Genomic DNA, 18669 nt, shown 5'->3' with positions numbered 1-18669 from the left:
ACTTTACCCTTCATTCACATACGGCGCATACGGAAAGTATTCAGACCCCTTCACTTTTTCCACATTTTGATACGTTACAGCCTTATTCTAAAATTGCTTAGTTTTCCCCCCCTCATCAATCTACACACAATACCCCTTAATGACAAAACAAAAACAGTTTTTAGAAATTTTGGCAAATGTCAAACTTATATATTTTTTTTAAGTATTCAGAGCCTTTACTCAGTACTTTGTTGAAGCACCTTTGGCAGCGATTACAGCCTCGAGTCTTCTTGCGTATGATTCTACAAGCTTGGCACACCTGTATTTGAGGAGTATCTCCCATTTTTTTCTGCAGATCCTCAAGCTCTGTCAGGTTGGATGGGGAGCGTCACAACACAGCTATTTTCAGGACTCTTCAGAGAGGTTCGATCGGGTTGAAGTCCGGGCTCTGGCTGGGCCACTCAAGAACATTCAGAGACTTGTCCTGAAGCTACTCCTGCGTTGTCTTGGGTGTGTGCTCTGGAGCAAGTTTTCATCTGTACTTTGTTCCGTTCATCTTTCCCTCGATCCTGACAAGTCTCCCAGTCCCTGCCGCTGAAAAACATCCCAACTGCATGATGCTGGCAACACCATGCTTCACCGTAGGGATGGTGCCAGGTTTCCTTCAGACGTTACATGCTTGGCATTCAAGCCAAAGTTAGATCTAGGTATCATCAGACCAGAGAACCTTGTTTCTCAAGGTCTGAGAATATTTCAGGTGCCTACCTACCATGAAGGCCTGATTGGTGGAGTGCTGCAGAGATGGTTGCCCTTCTGAAAGGTTATCCCATCTCCACAGAGGAACTGGAGCTCTGTCAGTGACCATCGGGTTCTTGGTCACCTCCCTGACCAAGGCCCTTCTCCCCGATTGCTCAGTTTGGCCTGGCAGCCAGCTCTAGAAAGATTCTTGGTGTTTTCAACTACTATTTAATAATTATGGAGGCCACTGTGTTCTTGGGGACCTACCGTTGAAGTCGGAAGTTTACATACACTTATGTTGGAGTCATTAAAACTTGTTTTTCAACTACTCCACAAAATTATTGTTAACAAACTATAGTTTAGGCAAGTCGGTTAGGGCATCTACTTTGCATGACACAAGTCATTTTTCCCAAAATGTTACAGACAGATTATTTCACTGTATGACAATTCCAGTGGGTCAGAAGTTTACATACACTATGTTGACTGTGCCATTAAACAGCTTGGAAAATTCCAGAAAATTATGTTATGGCTTTAGAAGATTCTGATAGGCTAATTGACATAATTTGAGTCAATTGGGGGTGTACCTGTGAATGTATTTCAAGGCATACCTTCAAACTCAGTGCCTCTTTGCTTGACATCATGGGAAAATCAAAAGAAATCAGCTAAGACCTCAGAAAACAAATTGTAGACCTCCACAAGTCTGGTTCATCCTTGGGAACAATTTCCAAACGCCTGAAGGTACCATGTACATCTGTACAAACAATAGTGCGCAAGTACAAACACCATGGGACCACGCAGCTGTCATACCGTTCAGGAAGGAGACGCGTTCTGTCTTCTAGAAATGAACGTATTTTGGTGCGAAAAGTTCAAATCAATCCCAGAACAGCAAAGGACCTTGTGAAGATGCTGGAGAAACAGGTACAAAAGTATATATATCCACAGTAAAACAAGTCCTATATCGACATAACCTGAAAGGCCGCTAAGCAAGGAAGAAGCCACTGCTCTAAAACCGCCATGAAAATGCCAGACTACGATTTTCAACTTCACATGGGGACAAAGATCGTACTTTTTGGAGGAATGTCCTCTGGTCTGATGAAACAAAAATCTAACTGTTTGGCCATAATGACCATTGTTTGGAGGAAAGAGAGGGAGGCTTGCAAGCCGAAGAACACCATCCCAACCATGAAGCACAGGGGTGGAAGCATCATGTTGTGGGTGTGCTTTGCTGCAGGAGGGACTGGTGCACTTAACAAAATAGATGGCATCATGAGGTAGGAAAATTGTGGATATATTGAAGCAACATCTCAAGACATCAGTCAGGAAGTTAAAGCTTGGTCGCAAATGGGTCTTCCAAATGGACAATGACCCCAAGCATACATCCAAAGTTGTGGCAAAATGGCTTAAGGACAAGAGTCAAGGTATTGGAGTGGCCATCACAAAGCCCTAAACTCAATCCTATAGAAAATGTGTGTGCAGAACTGAAAAAGCATGTGCGAGCAAGGAGGCCTACAAACCTGACACAGTTACACCAGCTCCGCAGGAGGAATGGGCCAAAATTCACCCAACTTATTGTAGGAAGCTTGTGGAAGGCTACCCAAAACATTTGACCCAAGTTAAACAATTTAAAAGGCAATGCTACCAAATACTAATTCAGTGTATGTAAACTTCTGACCTCTGGGAATGTGATGAAATAAATAATAGCTGAAATAAATCATTCTCTCTACTATTATTCTGGCATTTCACATTCTTAAAATAAAGTGGTGATCCTAACTGACCTAAAACAGGGAATTTTTACTAGGATTAAATGTCAGGAATTGTGAAAGCCAAGTACATTTAAAATCAGGTTAAGGTGTATGTAAACTTCCGACTTCAACTGTATATATTTTTACCTCTATTTAACTAGTCAAGTCAGTTAAGAACAAATTCCTATTGATTCTTAATTAAATTCTTAATGACGGCCTACTTGTAAAGCCCCCCCGGCCAAACCCTCCCCTAACACGGACGACGCTGGGCCAATTGTGCATCGCCCTATGGTACTCCCGATCACGGCCGATTGTGATACAACCCGGTATCGAACCCGTGTCTGTAGTGACGCCTCTAGCACTGCGATGCAATGCCTTAGACCGCTGCGCCACTTCAATGCTGCAGAAATGTTATGGTACACTTCCCCAGATCTGTGCTTCGACATAATCCTGTCTTGGAGCTCTACAGACAACTCCTTCGACCTCATGGCTTGGTTTTTGCTCTGACATGCACTGTCAAATCAAATTGTATTTGTCACATGTTCCGAATACAACAGGTTAATCAAATAAAATTGTATTTGTCACATACACATGGTTAGCAGATGTTAATGCGAGTGTAGCGAAATGCTTATGCTTCTAGTTCCGACAATGCAGTAATATCCAACGAGTAATCTAACCTAACAATTTCACAACAATTACCTTATACACACAAGTGTAAAGGAATGAATAAGAATATGTACATGAAAAAATATATGAATGAGTGATGGTATAGAACGGCATAGGCAAGATGCAGTGGATGGTATAGAGTACAGAATATACATATGAGATGAGTAATGTAGGATATGTAAACATATAAAAGTGGCATTGTTTAAAGTGGCTAGTGATACATTACATCAAGATGGCAAGATGCAGTAGAGTACAGTATATACATATGAGATGAGTAATGTAGGGTATGTAAACATTATATGAAGTGGCATTGTTAAAGTGGCATTTTTCCATTATTAAAGTGGCTGGAGTTGAGTCAGTATGTTGGCAGCAGCCACTCAATGTTAGTGATGGCTGTTTAGCAGTCTGATGGCCTTGAGATAGAAGCTGTTTTTCAGTCTCTGGGTCCCTGCTTTGATGCACCTGTACTGACCTCGCCTTCTGGATGATAGTGGGGTGAACAGGCAGTGGCTCGGGTGGTTGTTGTCCTTGATGATAATTTTGGCCTTCCTGTGACATCGGGTGGCGTAGGTGTCCTGGAGGGCAGGTAGTTTGCACCCAGTGATGCGTTGTGCAGACCTCACTACCCTCTGGAGAGCCTTACGGTTATGGGCGGAGATGTTGCCGTACCAGACAGTGATACAGCCCGACAGGATGCTCTCGATTGTGCATCTGTAAAAGTTTAAGTGTTTTTGGTGACAAGCCAAATTTCTTCAGCCTCCTGAAGTTGACAAGGCGCTGCTGCGCCTTCTTCACCACGCTATCTGTGTGGTTGGACCATTTCAGTTGTGTACGCCGAGAAACTTAACTTTCTACCCTCTCCACTACTGTCCCATCGATGTGGATGGGGGGGTGCTCCCTCTGCTGTTTCCTGAAGTCCACGATCATCTCCTTTGTTTTGCTGACGTTGAGTGTGAGGTTATTTTCCTGACACCCCACTCCGAGGGCCCTCACCTCCTCCCTGTAGTCTGTCTCTTCGTTGTTGGTAATCAAGCCTACCACTGTAGTGTTGTTTGCAAACTTTATGATTGAGTTGGAGGCGTGCATGACCACGCAGTCATGGGTGAACAGGGAGTACAGGAGAGGGCTGAGAACGCACCCTTGTGGGGCCCCAGTGTTGAGGATCAGCGGGGTGGAGATGTTGTTACCTACCCTCACCACCTGGGGGCGGCCCGTCAGGAAGTCCAGGACCCAGTTGCACGGGGGGGGGGGGGGGTTGGGGTTGAGCTTGATGACGAGTTTGGAGGGTACAATGGTGTTAAATGCTGAGCTGTAGTCGATGAACAGCAATCTCACATAGGTATTCCTCTTGTCCAGATGAGTTAGGGCAGTGTGCAGTGTGATTGCGTCGTCTGTGGTCCTATTGGGGCGGTAAGCAAATTGGAGTGGGTCTAGGTGATATGGTCCTTGACTAGTCTCTCAAAGCACTTCATGATGACGGAAGTGAGTGCTACGGGGCGATAGTAATTTAGCTCAGTTACCTTAGCTTTCTTGGGAACAGGAACAATGATGGCCCTTTTGAAGCATGTGGTGACAGCAGACTGGGATAAGGATTGATTGAATATGTCCGTAAACACACGAGCCAGCTGGTCTACGCATGCTCTGAGGACGAGGCTGGGGATGCCGTCTGGGCCTGCAGCCTTACGAGGGTTGACATGTTTAAATGTTTTGCTCACGTCGGCTGCAGTGAAGGAGAGCCCGCAGGTTTTGGTAGCGGGCCGTGTCAGTGGCACTGTATTGTCCTCAAAGCGAGCAAAGACGTTGTTTAGTCTGTCTGGGAACAAGACATCCTGGTCCGCGATGGGGCTGGTTTTCCTTCTATAGTCCGTGATTGACTGTAGACCCTGCCGCATGCCTCTTGTGTCTGAGCCGTTGAATTGCGACCCTACTTTGTCTCTATACTGACGCTTAGCTTGTTTGATTGCCTTGCGGAGGGAATAGCTACACTGTTTGTATTCGGTCATGTTTCCGGTCACCTTGCCCTGATTAAAAGCAGTGGTTCGCGCTTTCAGTTTTGCGCGAATGCTGCCATCAATCCACGGTTTCTGGTTTGGGAATGTTTTAATAGACGCTGTGGGTACGACATCGCCGATGCACTTGCTAATAAACCCGCTCACCGACTCAGCATATTCGTCAATGTTGTTGTTCGCCGCAATGCGGAACATATCCCAGTCCACGTGATCGAAGCAATCTTGAAGCGTGGAATCCGATTGGTCGGACCAGCGTTGAACAGACCTGAGCGCGAGGGCTTCCTTTTTTTTGTTTCTGTCTATAGGCTGGAAGCAACAAAATGGAGTCGTGGTCAGCTTTTCCGAAAGGAGGGCGGGGAGGGCCTTATATGCGTCGCGGAAGTTAGAATAGCAATGATCTAGGGTTTTGCCAGCCCTGGTAGCGCAATCGATATGCTGATAGAATTTAGTGAGCCTTGTTTTCAGATTAGCCTTGTTAAAATCCCCAGCTACAATAAATGCAGCCTCAGGATATGTGGTTTCCAGTTTACAGAGTCAAATGAAGTTCGTTCAGGGCCATCGATGTGTCTGCTTGGGGGGATATATGCGGCTGTGATTATAATCGAAGAGAATTCTCTTGGTAGATAATGCGGTCGGCATTTGATTGTGAGGAATTCTAAGTCAGGTGAACAGAAGGTCTTGAGTTCCTGTATGTTATGATCACACCACGTCTCGTTAATCATAAGGCATACACCCCCACCCTTCTTCTTACCAGAGAGATGATTATTTCTTTCAGCGCGATGCGTGAAGAAACCAGGTGGCTGTACCGACTCAGATAGCGTGTCTCGAGTGAGCCATGTTTCCGTGAAACAAAGAACATTACAGTCTCTGATGTCTCTCTGGAAGGCTACCCGTGCACGGATTTCGTCTACCTTGTTGTCAAGAGACTGGACATTGGCAAGTAGTATGCTCGGGAGCGGTGCGCCCGTCTACGGAGCCTGACTAGAAGACCACTCCGTCTGCCCCTTCTACGGCGTCGTTTTTTTGGGTCGCCGGCTGGGATCCGATCCGTTGTCCTGGGTGGTGGGCAAAACAGAGGATCCGCTTCGGGAAAGTCGTATTGTTGGTGAGTTGACATTGCTCTTATATCCAATAGTTCCTCCCGACTGTACGTAATAAAACCTAAGATTACCGGGGGTAACATTGTAAGAAATAGCACAAAAAAACAAAATACTGCATAGTTTCCTAGGAACGCGAAGCGATCATCTCTGTCGGTGCCAGAAGTTGTGTAAACCTTACCGTGAAATGCTTACTTACAAACCATTAACCAACAATGCAGTTCAAGAAATAGTCAAGAAAATATTTACTAAATAAACTAAAGTAAAAATGGTAAAATAAAAATAAATAACACAAAAATAACGAGGCTACATACAGGAGGTACCAGTCCCGAGTCAATGTGCGGGGGTACAGGTTAGTGAAGTTATTTTGTACATGTAGGCAGGGGTAAAGTGACTATGCATAGATAATAAACATCAAGTAGCAGCAGTGTAAAAACAAAGGGAGGGGGGTGTCTCAATGTAAATAGTCCGGGTGGCCATTTGATTAATTGTTCAGCAGTCTTATGGCTTTTGGGTTGAAGCTGTTAAGGAGCCTTTTGTTCCTAGACTTGGCGCTCCGGTACTGCTTGCCGTGGGGTAGCAGAGAGAACAGTCTATGACTTGGGTGACTGGAGTCTGACAACAGTGGGACCTTTCCAAATCATGTCCAATCAATTGAATTTACCACAGGTGGACTCCAATCAAGTTGTAGAAACAGCTCAAGGATGATCAATGGAAACAGGATGCACCTGAGCTCAATTTTGAGTCTCATATTGAAGGGTCTGAATACTTATGCAAATAAGGTATTTCTGTTTTTTATGTTATAAATTTGCAAAAATATCATGGGGTCATCATGGGGTATTGTGTGTAAATTGGTGAGGGGAAAAAAGTTAATTTAGTCAATTTTATAATAAAGCAGTAACGTAACAAAATGTTGAAAAAGTGAAGGGGTCTGAATCCATTCCGAATGCACCATACATATCTACCTCAAATACCTCGTACCCCTGCACACTGATCTGGTACTCCTTGTAAATAGCTCCATTCTTGTATATCTTATTTGTTGTGTTACTATATTTTTAAACTCTGGATTGTTAGGAAGGGCTCGTAAGCATTTCATGTTAAAGTCTACACCTGAGGTATTTGGTGCATGTGACAAATATAATTAGATTTTGTATTTAAGCAAAAATAATCACGGTTAAGGCTTTGTATTCGGCACGTGACAAATTAAATGTTATTTGATTTTCTTTCGACACCAGATCCCTGATATCTGGAATTACTACTCTGTTTTTCGCCAAACACATATTCTCAGCTATTGCTCCACATCTGTCCTGTATTACTCTGAAATGACATTTTAAATTGTGTGTTTCTATCTGTGTTTTGTGCTTACTGTTGGGTGTCTGTGGTGTTCGAGGCATGTCTATCTCTCGTGCGTGTCCACTGCCGGTCATGATCATAGGCTCCTCCACCACATTGATACTGTTGCACTGCATCAGCTCCTGGAGGAGGTTGAAAATCTCCTCCGCACGAGAACATTTAAACGCAAAAATTCCTGCATGACCACAGAGAAAACACACATACACTTGAAGTCAGAAGTTTACATACACCTTAGCCAAATACATTTAAACTCAGTTTTTAACAATTCCTGACATTTAATCCTAATAAAAATTCCCTGTCTTAGGTCAGTTAGGATCACCACTTTATTTTAAGAAAGTGAAATGTCAGAATAATAGTAGAGATTTATTTCAGCTTTTATTTCTTTCATCACATTCCCAGTGGGTCAGAAGTTTACATACACTCAATTAGTATTTGTTAGCATTGCCTTTAAATTGTTTAACTTGGGTCAAACGTTTGGGTAGCCTTCCACAAGCTTGCCACAATAAATTGGGTGAATTTTGGCCCATTCCTCCTGACAGAGCTGGTGTAACTGAGTCAGGTTTGTAGGCCTCCTTGCTCGCACTGAGTTTGAAGGTAGGCCTTGAAATACATCTACAGGTACACCTCCAATTGACTCAAATGATGTCAATTAGCCTATCAGAAGCTCCTAAAGCCATGACATAATTTTCTGGAATTTTCCAAGCTGTTTAAATGCACAGTCAACTTGGTGTATGTAAACTTCTGACCCACTGGAATTGTCATACAGTGAATTATAAGTGAAATAATCTGTAAACAATTGTTGAAAAAATTACTTGTGTCATGCACAAATTAGATATCCTAACCGACTTGCCAAAACTATAGTTTGTTAACAAGAAATTTGTGGAGTGGTTGAACAATGAGTTTTAATGACTCCAACCTAAGTGTATGTAAACTTCCAACTTCAACTGTACATAACTTAAGTTATCTTAAACTAATCTAAAACTGTTGTTTGAAAGCAAAGATTCCTGACCAAAAATAAATTATCCCATTCCAATTGTAGTTCATTTTCATACAAAAGTAGAACAGAACGTTGCCCTTATTCAGCACTGTATGTACACACATCTCATAGGGCAACATTTTGTAATACCTATGTACTATTAGCTCGGCCAGTTGGTTCAGACTCACCCTGTCCAGTCTGACAGCGCCGGCCACTCTCGAATGAAAAGAGGTTGGAGTCGTAGCCATAGCGCCGCAGACATAGGTAGGGCCACCGGATGGCGTCCCTCTTGCGTGTGTGCAGGATGAGCTCTGTCTGGGTGAGCTCCATGGTCCCAGAACCCAACTCATTCCCCTCGTCATCCACATTGGTCACCTGCCATGGGAAAATACCAATAAGTAAGGTACCCGTTTGTGGTCCCACTTTAAACAAGCTACAATTTATAAAGGATTTATATAGCATACATATAGTCTCCATGAGCACGACATTGATCAGTGGTCACCAACCGGTCGATCTTCAAGGCATTCCTAGTCGATCACCAAACATTTCTGTAGAAAAGCCAACAAGAATGCATAAAGGTTTGCTCTCCTTTTTTTGGTGTTGCGCTGTTGGCAGGACAGTGTCTTGCATAAGTATTCATCACCCTTGGCGTTTTCCCTATTTTGTTGCATTACAACCTGTAATTTAAATTGTCTATTAGATTAAATAGAAACCATACACAAAATAGTCCAAATTAATGAAGTGAAATTTTAAAAAAGCCACAGAAGAGTGGCTTGAAAAAAAGTCATTGCTTAAAGAAAAAAATAAGCAAACGTTTGGTGTTCACCAAAAGGCATGTGGGAGACTCCCCAAACATATGGAAGAAGCTACTCTGGTCAGATGAGACTAGAATTGAGCTTTTTGGTCATCAAGGGAAATGCTATGTCTGATGCAAACCCAACACCTCTCATCACCCAGAGAGCACCATCCCCACAGTGAAGCATGGTGGTGGGAGCATCATGCTGTGGGGATGTTTTTCATCGGCAGGGACTGGGAAACTGGTCAGAATTGAAGGATGGCACCAAATACAGGGAAATTCTTGAGGGAAACCTGTTTCAGTCTTCCAGAGATTTGAGACTGGGACGGAGGTTCACCTTCCAGCAGGACAATGACCCTGAGAATACTGCTAAAGCAACACTCGAGTGGTTTAAGGGGAAACATTTAAATGTCTTGGAATGGCCTAGTCAAAGCCCAGACCTCAATCCAATTGAGAATCTGTGGTATGATTAAAAGATTTCTGTACACCAGCGGAACCCATCCAACATGAAGAAGCTGGAGCAGTTTTGCCTTGAAGAATGGGCAAAAATCCCAGTGGCTAGATGTGCCAAGCTTATAGAGACATACCCCAAGAGACTTGCAGCTGTAATAGGGGTGAATAGTTATGCACGCTCAAGTTCTGTGTTTTTTTGTCTAATTTCTTGTTTGTTTCACAATAAAAAATATTTTGTATCTTCAAAGTGGTAGGCATGTTGTGTAAATCAAATTATACAAACCCCCAAAAAATCTATCAATTTTAATTCCAGTTGTAAGGCAACAAAATAGGAAAAATGCCAAGGGGGTGAATACTTTCGCAAGCCTCTGTAGGTGCGCTTGATTCAGAAGCCCTGCGCACCAGGCAGGCAAAGTGTTCCCATTTTGAACCAATTCATTTGTGTGAAAAGACAGCAACGTTTGGTAATAGTCTACGTGACATTTCATTACTTTTAAAACCATGACCAGAGAGAGACTTTCAAAGAATACAGCAAAGAGCTGCTGTTTTTATGAGTGAGTTCATGTCCAAGTTTTTATTCAGCACTATAACAAAACATAAAATGCGCTTCTCTCTACTTCCACTTGCACTGCAATAAATGATAAGCCAAGTGTATCAATAGCCCTGTGTTTTTATTGTTAGCAGTCATTGCTTCTATTTTAATATGAAGGAATATTTCACTTTCTCTGATCATAGGAACAACATGAATTTGTGCCTGAGGCAGATGCGGTGCGACTCGAGTTTCGCGATCAGGTGGAAGATGGCCATCAGTCAAATAAAAAAGCTAAATTTTTGCAAATTATTTAAATTTATGCTCAGCTGTGCCTCGCAAGTGCTACACCAACTGATCTATTTTGTTATAAAGCTCAAGTTTTCAAATGTAATATGGTCTGAGAAAATAATATTGGCAGGGCAGGCATATACAGTATATAGTAAATATGCTGTGATAATGTATGAGGCCTAGTGCACAAACGTCATTCCTACAGAACTGTTTTTATTAGGTTAATGTTACATTTTTTAATTAATCTTTTTTTATTTTTATCTAAGCATTAGATCTCGGTTTGCTTTTTGACTGCGAAAGTGATCTCGACTCAAAGGTTGGTGACCACTGACATAGATGCAGAGCATAAATATGTGTCTAAATTAAAACAGATTATTGTATTTGGAAGTACATTGTCTATAATGCAGTAAACAAAAGGTAAACAGGGCATAGTACAGTACATTTCATTGCTCCTATCCAGTATTTGACAAGATATATATTTTTTTTTACAGATATTAGGCATCAATAGACAGCTGGATAGCTGACTATCCACTGTTATATCCGAGCCATAATAGCCAGGTGTATAGGACAAAAGCACAACAGCAAAGAACAGCTCATCATAATAAAACATCATAGACTAGGTATCTGATCAAATCAAATACACCACACACTTTGGCAGCCAATATATGAGGGTTTAGAAAGGAACCTTGAATTTAGTGAGATGGTTGTCTTGGATGGGGTCTCTGTATAGACAACTCCAACAGCTCCCCATAGCTCAGCAGGACAGCTGAAACCTACCATACAGAGAAAAAGATAAGATAGATGTTATCCCATGAACACACACACACACACACACACACACACACACACACACTGTAGAGGAGTGGGACCAAAGACCTATGAACGATTTCATTAGAACATTTTGATACAAGGAATATCAAATCAAAGTTTATTTGTCAACTGTCCCGAATACAACGGGTGTAGACCTTACCGTGAAATGCTTACTTACAGGCTCTAACCAATAGTGCAAAAAAGGTATTAGGGGAAAAATAGGTAAGTAAAGAAATAAAACAACAGTAAAAAGAAAGTGAAAAATAACAGTAGTGAGGCTACATACAGACACCGGTTAGTCGGGCTGATTTGAGGTAGTATGTACATGTAGATATGGTTAAAGTGACTATGCATATATGATGAACAGAGAGTAGCAGTAGCGTAAAAGAGGGGTTGGCGTGTGGTGGGTGGCGGGACACAATGCAGATAGCCCAGTTAGCCAGTGTGCGGGAGCACTGGTTGGTTGGGCCAATTGAGGTAGTATGTACATGAATGTATAGTTAAAGTAACTATGCATATATGATTAACAAAGTAGCAGCAGCATAAAAGAGGGGTTGGGGGGGGCACCCAATGCAAATAGTCCGGGTAGCCATTTGATTACCTGTTCAGGAGTCTTATGGCTTGGGGGTAAAAACTGTTGAGAAGCCTTTTTGTCCTAGACTTGGCACTCCGGTACCACTTGCCATGCGGTAGTAGAGAAAACAGTCTATGACTGGGGTGGCTGGGGTCTTTGACAATTTTTAGGGCTTTCCTCTGACACCACCTGGTATAGAGGTCCTGGATGGCAGGCAGCTCAGCCCCAGTGATGTACTGGGCCGTACGCACTACCCTGTGTAGTGCCTTGCGGTCGGAAGGCCGAGCAATTGCTGTACCAGGCAGTGACGCAACCAGTCAGGATGCTCTCGATGTTGCAGCTGTATAACCTTTTGAGGATCTCAGGACCATTTCCAAATCTTTTTAGCTTCCTGAGGGGGAATAGGCTTTGTCGTGCCCTCTTCACGACTGTCTTGGTGTTTGGACCATTCTAGTTTGTTGGTGATGTGGACACCAAGGAACTCGAAGCTCTCAACCGGCTCTACTACAGCCCCTTCGATGAGAATGGGGGCGGGCTCGGTCCTCCTTTTCCTGTAGTCCACAATCATCTCCTTAGTCTCGGTTACTTGAGGGATAGGTTGTTATTCTGGCACCACCCGGCCAGGTCTCTGACCTCCTCCCTATAGGCTGTCTTGTCGTTGCCGGTGATCAGGCCTACCACTGTTGTGTTGTCTGCAAACTTAATGATGGTGTTGGAGTCGTGCCTGGCCATGCAGTCGTGGGTGAACAGGGAGTACAGGAGGTGACTGAGCACGCACCCCTGGGGGGCTCCAGCATTGAGGATCAGCATGGCAGATGTGTTGCTACCTACCCTTACCACCTGGGGACGGCCCGTCAGGAAGTCCAGGATCCAGTTGCTGAGGGAGGTGTTTAGTCCCAGGATCCTTAGCTTAGTGATGAGCTTTGAGGGCACTATGGTGTTGAACGCTGAGCTGTAGTCAATGAACAGCATTCTCACATAGGTGTTCCTTTTGTCCAGGTGGGAAAGGGCAGCGTGGAGTGCTATAGATTGCATCATCTGTGGATCTGTTTGGGCGGTATGCAAATTGGAGTGGGTCTAGGGTTTCTGGTATAATGGTGTTGAAAAGGGGACATTTGTCTGTCTAATGATCACTGTCTATTAAACACAAACACACACACACACACACACACACACACACGCACACAGTATTCCTACCCAGTCCAGGCCATCAGTGGGAGTGATTCCAGCGTCAATCCCAAACTCCTCTGCTGGGTGTCATGGTGGAGAGAGAGCTAGTAGGTTGGATGGACATCAGGAGCATTATTTTCTCCCTCCTGCAAGAGAACATTTTGAGAAAAAATGGAAAGAAGGTTTACTAAAGGGCCTGTATTCATAGTGTCTCAGAGTAGGAGTGCTGTTTGAGGATCAGGTAAACCTCTAGTCAATAATGATCTAAAAGGACAAAATGATCCTAGATAAGCACTCCTACTTTATGAATACGGACCCAGGTTTACAATTTATTGTTTTTCCCCCCAGGGTTTTTTTGTTGAGTAAAACAACTAAATTATCAACCAAACTGAGTATGAAGTAGACTAGGCCTAACTCATCACTCGTATAACAGGGATAAATGAAAACAAACAAAAAATCCAAGCTACAACCTTAGAAGTGTGGGTGATGAATCCAAGGTGTTTAGTGTAGTCTGATGCCACCCTTGGGCCCAGACATAAATAACAGCATGTCAGCTGGCCCAGATATGAGTATTTCCACTACTATGATACATTATTTATTTCAACTGATGGTCAACATGCATTTGTGTTGCATTTGCTGCATTACCATGTTTATTAGGCCTACCATGTTATAACTTCAATAACGGACTACTGAGACAAACAGACTAACATGTTTGTGTGCAATCCCCTCAATCAAACTGCACTGTCAATACACACACCAGCTGTCAGTATGTCTTACCTGCCCATAATAAGAGACAAATAGCTTATAATAATGCTTTTAACATTCATACACGGGGTTTTTGTTTGGGTTAGCCTATACAAAATCTTACTACTGTAATCATTTGTGGTGTTTCTAATCTCAGATAGCTAAGTAGCCTATATCACCATACTGACTATGTGATCCTGATGTGATATCCTGAGTTATTAAACTGGATTAAAATGTAATTATTTTACTGAAGAGATACTATAGCTAGCGATAACCAGGTCCCTTATTACGGATTACCTTTCGCCAGCTAAACACTAAGACAACGCAAAGCATGGGGATCTCTAAAAAATTTAATAAAATTCAATCGACGTCGCCATACAAACGCACCATGACAGCGAAAGCGTTTATAAATGTGCAGCGCAGCAGCCGAGCAGGTATAACTGTAGAGAAACACAGACAGCTTTTTTGTATGAAACACTGCACACCGACATTGTTAAGCCTGTCTGTGAAAATGAGAGGGGATACATGGGAGAAAGCCATATCGCAGATATAACAGGTTCACTAAAGGAAACATACAGCAGCGGTTGCTACTCACATGTTTGGCAAGGATTGTTATGCGAAACGAGAATGATCAAGACTGCAAATTGTTGTCAACGGCGACTGCGAGAGGAGCTGGTCAGATACGCGTCGGTTTCTGATGCTAGTATTGTATATGACACTTGTTAAATAAGAAAGGAAAATTATTTATCTGAAATAAAGCAATAAACTGTTGTTGTTGTTTTTTCATTTACGCCCCCCCTGCTGCAGCACGGGCCTCTCTTTGACATTTCCCGACCACCGGGGTGAGAGTTCACAATCAGACAACGAGGTTTTGTGGAGCGACAAGAAGGTAGAGAAAGCTGGAGGACTGAATGTAACTAAGGTGTGAATATGGTTTGCTATAGGACGTGGTAGCTGCAGGGCCCGTCCTGACCGGTCTGCCGCCCGAGGTGAGACCAAAAATGTGCAGCCCCTACAAGAATAGTCACAGTAAGCAAATTGACGTTTAAAAGACGTCTAAAATACGGATTTTATCCAGACGTTGAAGTTAGTTTCAATTTAGGTTCTGAATGAAAGGTGAAAATACGTATTTTCCAGACTTTGAAATCAGGTTCATTTTCAGTTCTGAATGAGAGTTGAAATACGTAATTTATAGACATCTATGTTTGGGCCAAATCAAGGCTGGTCCAGACCGAACAAAATCTGAACAAAACATAGACATCTATGATTGGTTCAGATTTGGACCGGACTGGACCAAAAACCAACGTCCATGGACGTGGAAGTCAAGGCCAGAGTTATAGCCTAAGGCAGGGATGGGCAACTCCAGTCCACAGGTCCGGAAAAGTGTCACACTTTTTCCCCATCCCACGTCAACACAATGAATTAAACTAATTCTAAACTGAAGATTATGATTAGTTGATTATTGGAGTCACATGTGTTAGCTGGGACTGGGGTAAAAGTATCACACCATCCAGGCCCCAGAGGACTGGAGTTGCCCATCCCTGGCCTACAGTGTTGCCTGAAATTTTATTTTAGGAATGCCGAATCTACACTACCGGTCAAAAGTTTTAGAACACCTACACATTCAAGGGTTTTTCTTTATTTTTATACATTTCTACATTATAGAATAATAGTGAAGACGTCAAAACTATGAAGTAACACATATGGAATCATGTAGTAATTAAAAATGTGTTAAACAAATCAAAATATATTTTATATTTAAGATTCTACAAATAGCTACCCTTTGCCTTGACGACAGTTTTGCACACCCTTGGCATTCTCTCCTCCAGCTTCACATGGAATGCCTTTCCAACAGTTTTGAAGGAGTTCCCATATATGCTGAGCATTGGTGGCTACTTTTCCTTCACTCTGCGGTCCGACTCATCCCATCCTATCTCAATTTGGTTGAGGTCGGAGGATTGTGGAGGCAAGGTCATCTGATGCAGAACTCCATCACTCTCCTTCTTGGTAAAATAGCCCTTACACAGCCTGGAGGTGTGTTGGGTCATTGTCCTGTTGAAAAACAAATGATAGTCTCATTTAGAGCAAAACCAGATGAGATGGCGTATCGCTTCAGAATGCTGTGGTAGCCACGCTGGTTAAGTGTGCCTTAAATTCTAAATAAATCACAGACAGTGTCACCAGCAAAGCACCCCCACACCATAACACCACCTCCTCCATACTTTACGGTGGGAAATACATATGCAGAGATCATCCGTTCACCCACACCGCGTCTCACAAAGACACAGCGGTTGGAACCAAAAATCTCCAATTTGGACTCCAGACCAAAGGACACATTTCCACCGGTCTAATTTGTTTCTTGGCCCAAGCAAGTCTTTTCTTCTTAATGGTGTCCTTTAGTAGTGGTTTCTTTGCAACAATTCGACCATAAAGGCCTGATTCACACAGTCTCCTCTGAATAGTTGACGTTGAGATGTGTCTGTTACTTGAACTCTGTGAAGCATTTATTTGGGCTGAAATTTTCTGTACTGACTGACCTTCATGTCTTAAAGAAATTATGCACTGGCTTTATTAGTCCTGATTCCTGTTATTAATCAATTTAAGCTCTGAAAATCAGTTACTCAACTTTATCAGGAGGAGTTATCCTGAGCCTATGTGCAATGTGTTTACATAGAACATAAATTACAAGATTAATTAATAATGCTGATATTGCATCAAATGGTTGTTTTATGCAACAGAATAAGGGTTGTTAGAACATTCATCGTGTGCGTTCTACTGAGGATGGGCCTCTGGAAGATTTACGATGTCTTTGGGCGATACAGCATTCCAGAGCATGAGTTAATGTTTCTGTTATACTTCCGGCGCCGACAAAGATGGCCACCTCGCTTTGGGTTCCTAGGAAACTATGCAGTATTTAGCTTTTTTATGTGTTATTTCTTACATTGTTACCCCAGGTAATCTTAGGTTTTACTACATACAGTCGGGAGGAACTATTGGATATAAGAGCAACGTCAACTCACATACATTACGACCAGAAATACAACTTTCCCGAAGCGGATCCTCTGTTTGGCCCACCACCCAGGAAAATGGATCGGATCCCAGCCGGTGAGCCAAAACAATGGCGTCGTAGAAGAAGGGGCAGATGGAGCGGTCTTCTGGTCAGGCTCTGTAGACAGGCACATCGCGCACCGCTCCCGAGAATACTACTCGCCAATGTCCAGTCTCTTGACAACAAGGTAGACGAAATCCGAGCAAGGGTAGCATTCCAGAGAGACATCCGAGACTGTAACGTTCTTTGTTTCACAGAAACATGGCTCACTCGAGACACGCTATCTGAGTAGGTACAGCCACCTGGTTTCTTCACGCATCGCGCCGACAGAAACAAGCATCTCTCTGGTAAGAGGAAGGGTGGGGGTGTATGCCTTATGATTAACGAGACGTGGTGTGATCATAACAACATACAGGAACTCAAGTCATTTTGTTCACCTGACTTAGAAATCCTCACTATCAAATGCCGACCGCATTATCTACCAAGAGAATTCTCTTCGATTATAATCACAGCCGTGTATATCCCCCCCCCCCCCCCCAAGCAGACACATCGACGGCCGTGAAAGAACTTCATTGGACTCTATGTAAACTGGAAACCACATATCCTGAGGCTGCATTTATTGTAGCCGGGGATTTTAACAAGGCTAATCTGAAAACAAGGCTCCCCAAATTCTATCAGCATATCGGTTGTGCTTCCAGGGGTAGCAAAACCCTAGACCACTGTTATTCTAACTTCCGCGACGCATATAAGGCCCTCCCCCGCCCTCCCTTTGGAAAAGCTGACCATGACTCCATTTTGTTGCTCCCAGCCTATAGACAGAAACTAAAACAGGAAGCTCCCGCCCTCAGGTCTGTTCAACGCTGGTCCGACCAATCGGATTCCACGCTTCAAGATTGCTTCGATCACGTGGACTGGGATATGTTCCCGGATTGCTGCGAACAACAACATTGACGAATATGCTGACTCGGTGTGCAAGTTCATTAATAAGTGCATCGGTGATGTCGTACCAACAGCATCTATTAAAACATTCCCAAACCAGAAACCGTGGATTGATGGCAGTATTCGCGCAAAACTGAACGCGTGAACCACTGTTTTTAATCAGGGCAAAGTGACCGGAAACATGACCGAATACAAACAGTGTAGCTATTCCCTCCGCAAGGCAATCAAACAAGCTAAGCGTCAGTACAGAGACAAAGTGGAGTCGCAATTCAACAGCTCAGACACGAGAGGTATGTGGCAGGGTCTACAGTCAATCACGGACTACAAAAGAAAAATCAGCCCCGTCGCGGATCACGATGCCTTGCTCCCAGACAGACTAAACAAGTTTTTTGCTCGCTTTGAGGACAATACAGTGCCACTAACACGGCCCGCTACCAAAACCTGCGGGCTCTCCTTCACTGCAGCCAACGTGAGTAAAACAGTTAAACGTGTTAACCCTCGCAGGGCTGCAGGCCCAGACGGCATCCCCGGCCGCGTCCTCAGAGCATGCGCAGACCAGCTGGCTGGTGTGTTTACGGACATATTCAATCAATCCTTATCCCAGTCTGCTGTCCCCACATGTTGCAAGAGGGCCACCATTGTTCCTGTTCCCAAGAAAGCTACGGTAACTGAGCTAAATGACTACCGCCCTGTAGCACTCACTTCCGTCATCATGAAGTGCTTTGAGAGACTAGTCAAGGACCATATCACCTCT

The 18669-nt window shown here is 43.4% G+C and overlaps 1 protein-coding gene across 2 annotated transcripts in view; it reads right to left on the bottom strand.

The window, feature by feature from the left end:
• The window catches only part of LOC115150366 (fibroblast growth factor receptor substrate 2), a 44205-nt gene extending 28467 nt beyond the window's left edge, over positions 1 to 15738 (bottom strand). The window contains exons 1-5 of one of the 2 annotated variants that reach the window (XM_029693573.1): positions 15708 to 15738; positions 13211 to 13329; positions 11315 to 11402; positions 8749 to 8935; positions 7598 to 7759 (exon numbers count right to left, since the gene is read on the bottom strand). In XM_029693573.1, the coding sequence (XP_029549433.1) occupies positions 7598 to 7759; positions 8749 to 8935; positions 11315 to 11380 (415 nt within the window). In that variant the 5' untranslated portion in view covers positions 11381 to 11402; positions 13211 to 13329; positions 15708 to 15738. Of the gene's footprint in view, positions 1 to 7597; positions 7760 to 8748; positions 8936 to 11314; positions 11403 to 13210; positions 13330 to 14522; positions 14952 to 15707 lie in introns of those variants that run through there. The other variant, XM_029693572.1, reaches the window with a different exon arrangement.
• Positions 15739 to 18669: the final 2931 nt, after the last annotated feature.

This window comes from Salmo trutta, chromosome 16 (assembly GCF_901001165.1).
Source record: "Salmo trutta chromosome 16, fSalTru1.1, whole genome shotgun sequence".
NCBI lineage: Eukaryota > Metazoa > Chordata > Actinopteri > Salmoniformes > Salmonidae > Salmo > Salmo trutta.
This window is presented reverse-complemented; position numbering and strand designations above follow the sequence as displayed.